The sequence below is a fragment of the Triturus cristatus genome, chromosome 10 (assembly GCF_964204655.1).
Source record: "Triturus cristatus chromosome 10, aTriCri1.1, whole genome shotgun sequence".
NCBI lineage: Eukaryota > Metazoa > Chordata > Amphibia > Caudata > Salamandridae > Triturus > Triturus cristatus.
This window is the reverse complement of record NC_140593.1, coordinates 657,642,818-657,650,886: the sequence shown is the minus strand read 5'-3', so window position 1 is coordinate 657,650,886 and position 8,069 is coordinate 657,642,818. Positions and strand designations below refer to the sequence as shown.

The window sequence follows — 8,069 nt, the reverse complement described above, 5'->3', positions numbered from 1 at the left end:
ATCATTTGCGATTCCTTAAAAATCGCAAATAATTCGCAGAATCCCGTATTGCGATTTCTTAATAGCGAAATTCGCTAACTAAGAAATCGCAAAAACAGGAATCTGCAAGCCTGGTGCAGGCTGATGACATCACAAACAGGAAACTGTAGTGATTGCCTGCACCTGCTCACCTGAGCCACACCCAGAGGCTGCTTGTGGAGTGTGAGGAGGCTTTCCTGGAGACAGCAACCAGCAATGGATCCCAAACAAAACCAGCAGGGCAAAGATGCAGAAAAAAGAAAGAGAAAACACAAGTTTTCAGAAAAGGAGCAGGAGGTCCTCATTGAGGAGATGGTCTGCAGCCATGAGCTCCTGTTTGGGAAGAAGGCACTCAAAGTCCCAGAGGCCAGGAAGAGGAAAATCTGGCTGGAAATACAGAGCAAGGTGAATGCTGTTGGAGTCACCACACGCACCATCGAGGAGCTGCGCAAGCGGTGGTATGATATGCGCCAGAGGTCCAAGGAGAGGGTGGCAGCCAGACTCAAGGATGCCAGTCAGACTGGAGGAGGACCATCCACTGCAGAGCAGCCAACCCCCCATGAGGAGCTTGTGGAGTCAACCCTCCTGCCTGAGAGCGTTGGTGGTGTGGCTGCAATCGACAGCTCCGACCCCTCATCCAGCAGACAAGGTAAGATGCATGCCAAATCACCCTGCACTCCTCCCCATCCCTTGCACACTCCCCCAAATGCGCATAGTTAACTCCCAACATGCCAATCCAGCCCAGGTCTTACAGCACACCCAGCAATGCATCATGGTACTCGTAGTACTGTGTCTGACTGTGTGTCCATGACACCATCACAAGTAAATGCAACATATGTGTTTTGGGGATCATTGAATAGAAATGTGTCAGAGATTAGCCGTCAAAGATTTGTAACTTTATTGAGTGCCACATGCAGACAGTAACACAAACTCATATAGTCCCCTTTACATCCACAGCACACGCCATGCCACAAGAAGACAGCGCTGAGGGAGAGGAGCCTGCAGACCCTGCGGACTCCAGCGATGAGACAGAGCAGCAGCCAATTCAGCGCAGGAAGCGCGCACATGTGCCCCCACTGCCTCCATTTGAGGATGAAGTCCCAGCAACAGGCGATGACACCGACAGGAGAGAGGGGAGTCAGGGTGTGACAGACATGCCCCGTCATGACGCACCAACACCAAGGCAAAGGGAACAGGCCATTTCCAGGTCAAGGCCCAGGAGCAGCACTGCAACAGAAGGAGAAGGCACCGTGTTCTCCGGCTTTGAACAGTGCATGTTGCAGGAACAGCGCCTGCAAAGCAAGGCAATGCGGTCAATGAATCGCCAGCTAGGCCGCCTACATCAGGACAATCGCAACATGGTAGCGGCAATACGAGAGCTCTGTGCCACTTTGAGGGACACCCAAGCTGCCAATGACAGGGCTGGACGACGTGCCAATGCACGGCTACACAATTATACCAAGGCAGTCAACCGCCTCTGCACCACCACCAGCGCACTCACACGCAGAAGCGTAACCATGCAGGTGGACATGGCACATTGCTGCCAGGACATAGCGCGAGGGCTGGCGCAGGTGACCACTGCTGTGGAACAGCTGCAGACAGCCAATGCAGGTGGCAGCGCACTAATGGCCTCTGCTGAGAGTGAGGACACATCGAGTCGCAGCAGCATCACTCCAACCTTGCCAGGTGAAAGACGCCGCAGTGGCAGACAGGTAGCAGGCCAAGGGCGCACCATGGGGGTCAACCACCCTGGACGGCACCGACGGAGGTGATCATCTGCGGGGACACTGACTGCAACACGGGTGCATTAACCCGCAAAAGGCTGTTTGCCCTATTTCTTGTGCCTTCTCTGCACTGTGTGTACAACATGTGCTAGGTACAATTACATTTTCTTTCATGTTAAGTGTGATTAAACACTTGACACATCATCAGGCTTTGTAGTCTCATTTCCTCAATACTCACCTAAAAGTAGTTTTGTGTGATCTCAGTCCGTCTCTGGCGTCCAGCAGCTGCCCCAACTCCTGGTGCTGGTCTGGCAGGGGGAGCAGGGCGCTCGTCATCCGATGTGTCTGTATCGGTCACATCAATTGTGGTGCCTTTCCTCATTGCCATGTTGTGTAGCATTGCACAGCTTGCCACGATTTTACAGCAGGTCTCAGGGCTGTATTGCAGTGCGCCTCCACTCTTATGCAGGCACCGGAAGCGGCTCTTCAGGATTCCGAAGGTTCGCTCAATGACACAGCGTGTAGATCTGTGTGCCCTGTTGTAGCTCCTCTCACTTGCATTTGCAGGATCCAGGTATGGGGTCAGGATGAAGTCGCGCACTGCATAGGCACTGTCACCTGCATGGAAAAACACACAATAGGTGAGTCAATGTCCCCCCCCTCAACTGATGTAGTGGATGTATTGATGTGTGCAATGTATTTACCGAGCAGGTACCCCTCCCCAAACTCTCCAGCACTCAGACGTCTGTGTATTCCACTGTGTCAGAAGATGAAGGAGTCATGTGTACTGCCGGGGTATTTGGCTACGATGTCGGTGATGTGATACTTAGCGTTGCACACAATCTGTATGTTGAGGGAATGGTAGCATTTCCGATTCCTGTAGACATATTCAGTTTCTGCTGGGGGTGTGATGGCCACATGGGTCCCGTCAATGCAGCCGATGACGTGGGGGAAACGTGCAATCTGGTAGAAGTCCAGTATCGTTTGTTGTAATGCCTGTTGGGTGGTGGGGAAGTAAATGTGATGTGGGAGCCTCAGTAGCATTGCATCTAGGAAGGCATGGAAGAAGCGCGAAAGTGCACTCTGTGACACACCACCAACCTCCGCTATGACCCGTTGAAAACTCCCTGACGCGAGGAGGTGCAGGGAGCACAGGACCTGCACATGTGTGGGAATTGTTTGTGTCCTGCGAGTAGGGTGCTCCAAGTGGGGTTTCAGCTCCTCAATCAGGTCCATTATGGTCTGTGGGTGCAGTCTGTACTTGTCATAGATCTCCTCTTCAGTGTTCTGTAACAGGGTGATGCGCAGCCTGAAGATACGTTCCTGTCTCATTCTCCTGTGTGCAAGGGCCCGAATACGCAGCCTCCTGGCTATCACGTACATTGCAGCCATTGTGGGTGTGTTTGTTGCATTGTGGGCTGGTTTTTGTACCTTGCACCAGTTTACCACCTGCAAGCAATTGGTGTTAATTGCGATTTCTTAATTAGCGAATTTCGTGAAATCGCAATTTGCGATTTTTTCATACATGTGTTTGCGATTTCTTAGCTAGCGATTTCTTGTTAGCGATATTCGCAACGCTAAGGAATCGCAAATTAGGTATTCGCTAGGAAATTCGCAGTTTTCTTGTTTCGCAGCCTAAGAAATCGCTAATTTAGCGATTTCTCATTTTTCAGTTTGGAAATGTGTCATACATATGAAATAGCGAAAAATCAGTCGCAAACGCTGTTTTTTGCGATTCGCAGCGTTTGCGACTAATTTTTGCTTTCATACATATGCCCCCAGGTAGTCAGAATTTCCTGTTGCGGTCCTCCGCACCATGGTTCGCTGCTATGGAAAGAATAATCCTTCAGTACTGACCTGTACAGCAGGTGAGCTGTTGATAGTTCAGTGACCCTCAATACCTAGAGAAAATACCAGATTTTCCTTGATGGCTACAGATTTGGCTTCTAAACCTATTGCTAAGGGTTTTTTGGCTAGGATAGGGTGGAGTACTTTGGGCCCAATGGCATGTTTCCATTTATTGGTTTGATTGCGTACTGCCTCTACTGCAAGGTTATCTGTGGTCCATTTGTTTACCTGAGTTAAAAGGAGGCATTAGAAGGTGCTTCTATTACTCTTTGAATAGTATTATATTGCACCTTAATAGCTACTAGGTCTTATCTTAGGCAGCTGCTTTACACGGTGATAGGAGGGCCATATTTAGGAGGCTAGATAACATCGCTATTGCACTAATGATACGAACAGTGGTACCAGTGACCCACTTGGAGTAAAGCCTGTCTTTGCCTTTGGCATTTGTTTATTTGCCTCCTGCTTAACATCTGTAGATTAATGAAGCTTCTGACTGTGGGTTTTGCATAGAAGTATGCCCCCCAAAATATATAATGCCAATTGTCCCCTTACAACTTAAGTTTTCATTTCAAGTGTCTAATTTGGATTTTAGATTCCTTAATAGCTGGCAGGCATGAGCTTTATTAATGTAAGTATAAGGTTGCCAATTCCGTGCTCCATGTGGTCTATCATCTATAGTCACCATAAGATAACATCAAACTATATGTCCAAATCAGTGCACAGACTACCTCCATCAAGCAGGCAAGCCCCACCCCCGCATGTGTGGAGAATCTTGAATGTGCTGTCTCAATGGCATCAGCGACATCCTACAAATAGTCCCAGAACACAACATCACCGGCTCTAAGTCGCCAGTTGCCCCTCACACCTCAGAAATATATACTGTAGCAAAGTTGCAGGAAATGATTTTTAACCACTGCTATTGTTCATAACACTTATCAGTAAATGTATGGTTCATAGATGTGCAAACCTACAGCTTCTAAACAAATACAATCAAGCTCCTGCAACGACTTGAGGACATTTGCCAAAATCCTTGCTCTCTTCCAGCTAGAGTACCCAAATGCAGTAATCTAGGAAATCAATATGATGACTTGAAGGCAACTCTGCATGGTCAAATATTTCAACAAGGCACAAACATTGCGGTTTAAACATTTGCACTTTATTACAGAGACAGTATACCATTTCCCCTGGATTATCTTCAATTTAAATGTCAAACTATTCAAGACGTGCACACATAAAACCATGCATACCTTGTATATTAGCGTGTTCCACTTGGCATCCAACGGCAGGTACAGAAATGAAACACAAATATGCAGATTTACATTTAACTTATTTTATTATTTATTTTTGATCAATAGACACAAACCTGCAAATTTCTGTGTGTGCACCAACTTTTTCTAGTTGAATATACTATAAATATCCATCTCGAGTTTGTCAATATAGAAATTGCAGCACCCATTCAGAATTTCCATATTAGCAAATACCACAAGTAAGGCAGCTAAAGGTGGAGGAGTGGTGGTACAAGACAAACTTGCCTACCAAATGGAATTCCGCCGCCTTTTGGAGGATAGGAAAAACTATGCTCCCCTAGGGACCAATCCTACCCAGGAGCTTAAGGGGGAAATAAAATTCTTAGTCGATTTGGCTGAAGCCAATGGACACATCTCCAAATTAGGAGCAGATTTTCTGGTAACAAGTGAAGAAAAAATCCTCTCCTTTTATACATTACCGAACATGCATAAGAACAAACTTCCCCCTCTTGGCAGACCTATCGTCTCAGGTATAGGGTTGTTGTTGGAACCGTTATCCAGATTCTGTGATTTTTTTCTTGAATCACTTGTACAGTGTACTATAACATACTTGAATGACACTAAAAGCTTACTTAACCTCCTGAAGGAGATCACTGTTGATGATTCCACCATTCTTGTAAGCTTTGACATAGAGTGCCTGTACACCAGCCTCCCACAAGATGATACCCTCGAAGTGCTGAGCAGATTCCTCAATGATGTAAACTGGACATACAAGACACCAAAGTACTTTATAGTGGAGTGCGCAAAACTGGCACTCAAGAGGAACTTCTTTGAGTTTGAGGGTGACCTGTACCTCCAAACCAACGGGACTTCCATGGGAAGCACTTTCGCCCCTAGTGTGGCAGGTGTATAATTTCGAAAAGAAATACATTCTGGATGACAACAACCCTTTCAGCCCCCATATCTCTTTTTGGAAGAGATATATTGACGATGTCCTTGTGATTTAGCAAGGACCCAAGGAAGTACTGTCTAAATTCTTTAATTGGATTAACAACTGTGACAAGAATCCAAAATTCACACACTCCATGGATACAAACGCAATGGTCTTTTTAGACATAACTATCACCAAAGAGGATGGGAGGTTGGAAACGGAAACCACATCACAAACTCACAACAAGAACAACCTCCTAAAATTTGACAGTTTTCATCCGAGTGCCCTTAGGGAAAACCTTCTCTACGGACAATACCTAAGACTGAGGAGGAATTGTAGCAAACTCTCTGACTATCAGACACAAGCAGCTGACCTATCCAAGAAGCTCACCTTTAGGGGGTATCTGGATAGAATACTTAATAAGTGTAAGAAATGGACATTGAAACCAACCACGAAAAGCCCTCTTGGAAGAGAACAATGCACCCAACAAAGATATCCCACTAACCTGTGTGACTATATACAGTACTGTTTCCAACCAGGTGACGAAATCAATAAATAAACACTGGAAGATCCTGCAGACTGGCAACTTGAAATGGGAAAACACCTTTTTTCCTTCAAAAAAGCGAGATGTATAAAAGATTCCCTCATTCCCACCCGCCCAAGGCCTGAAGAGAAGGAGGTGACCCCCACTGTACTTAATGCATGGGTCATCCCGAACATCACTGGACATTACCCCTGTGGTAACTGCAGTGTGTGCCACTTGACAACAGCGACTAAAACACTAGATTTGGAACCAGGCAAAGTTTGGACACTGAAGACTCACACTAATTGTAATACAATGAATGTGGTGTACCTTATAACATGTCCATGTGGCCTATACTACGTAGGTATGACAGGCAGGAAGGTAAAACAGCGTATCTGTGAGCACCGTAGTATGATCAGATGCAGAAAAAGCACAACCAGGTTCACAGAACACTTCCTGCAGTCCAATCACACCACTAATGATTTAGGGTGGACCATCATTGAGACAGTTAAAGCCAAGGAGCATAACCAGCAACGTCTGCTTGAAAAACGAACAACGCTGGGTATATAGGCTGTCTACACACAGAGAAGGTCTGAATGATACCATTCCGTGGAACTCTTTAAAACAACATTAGGGTTTCCACACAGTAGTGTTACCCAATTATTACACACACAGTACCTTGTGTAATCCAACATTCTGATGGGTGCAAAGGTGAACTCTAGTGCACGAGCTGTAACCACACGATAACATTCCCTGGAACTATTTAACAACAGTGTTAAGTTTTCCCCACAGCAATGTTGCCCATTTATTACACACACACAGCACCTTGTGTAATCTCACATTCTGATAGGTGCTAGGGTAAGCTCTAGTTTATTATTTATAACCACACAATTTTAAAATTGATTTGCACTAAGACTCGGCCCCCACAATTGTGTGTAGCATGTACTTGAATACAAATGATGGCGTCCCACTGTAATTTTGACGATTTTTCCTCGAGTAATGTTCCATTTACTCTCCTGAATATTTCCTGCGAGTGAGATGACTGTGTCTCCTTGGGTTCAGGAATAAAGTTATTCCATCCTTGTATGTCTGCGCTTTGCTCTTTTAAAGTTTTCAAACTTTTTTAACCTTTTGTCAACATGTGCTTTATTCAGACAGGTGCTGACGTTTAGTCTTTCCGGCACCAAAACTGACATGCGCACCTGATTCACGTTACGTGCACCACATCATCACGCGGTATGTCACTGACGCGGCAGCACAACAACACACCCGTGTCCTGTGTATATAAAACTGCCGGAACCACGGACGAGGTATCCTCGGGATTCCACACTGGAAGTTCCATAGGTAGGCAGGTGGGTGTATCGGCTTGATGAAGTAAGTACATTTCTGCTTGCTGCCACTTGGTTTTTCCTACCAACGATGACTGGCAGGTTTTGTCACACAATGCCATGCTTTTTTCTTTCTCCCATTTGATATACAGGGTTTGACAATAGCCTACCCCCCCGCGGTTTCCATGGGGTTTGATCACTTTGGGTCATATGTAAGCAGGGGTGGGTGTTCCCTTTTTTCTCTCCTCCATGTTTGTCTTGTTTGCACATACGCACAAGTGCAGCTGTACTTTGGAAGTGTGTGTTTTACAATGTCACATGATCTCGGAAATGTATGCTCCCCATTTGATGCGTACACTGACACCCATGCGTTAAATAAGAGTGTGTGTGTACGATATCCTGTGGGGATCTAGCAGTACCCCCATTTAGTGTGATTCACCACGATTCCAT

At 46.0% G+C, this 8,069-nt stretch overlaps 1 protein-coding gene across 1 annotated transcript; it reads left to right on the top strand.

The window, feature by feature from the left end:
• Positions 1-234: 234 nt before the first annotated feature.
• On the top strand, positions 235-5,750 carry LOC146789868 (uncharacterized). Its single transcript, XM_085631214.1, has 3 exons — positions 235-667; positions 976-1,268; positions 5,433-5,750. Exons 1-3 carry the CDS (start codon positions 235-237, stop codon positions 5,748-5,750), a joined length of 1,044 nt encoding a protein of 347 aa, XP_085487340.1.
• Positions 5,751-8,069: the final 2,319 nt, after the last annotated feature.

Bases quoted from the DNA above. Each gene is read 5' to 3' on its own strand.
- LOC146789868 (XM_085631214.1), top strand. From the start codon at position 235: ATGGATCCCAAACAAAACCAGCAGGGCAAAGATGCAGAAAAAAGAAAG. The intron at 668-975 runs GTAAGATGCATG...TTACATCCACAG, and splicing joins CCCCTCATCCAGCAGACAAG to CACACGCCATGCCACAAGAA. The intron at 1,269-5,432 runs GTGTTCTCCGGC...TCACTTGTACAG, and splicing joins CAACAGAAGGAGAAGGCACC to TGTACTATAACATACTTGAA.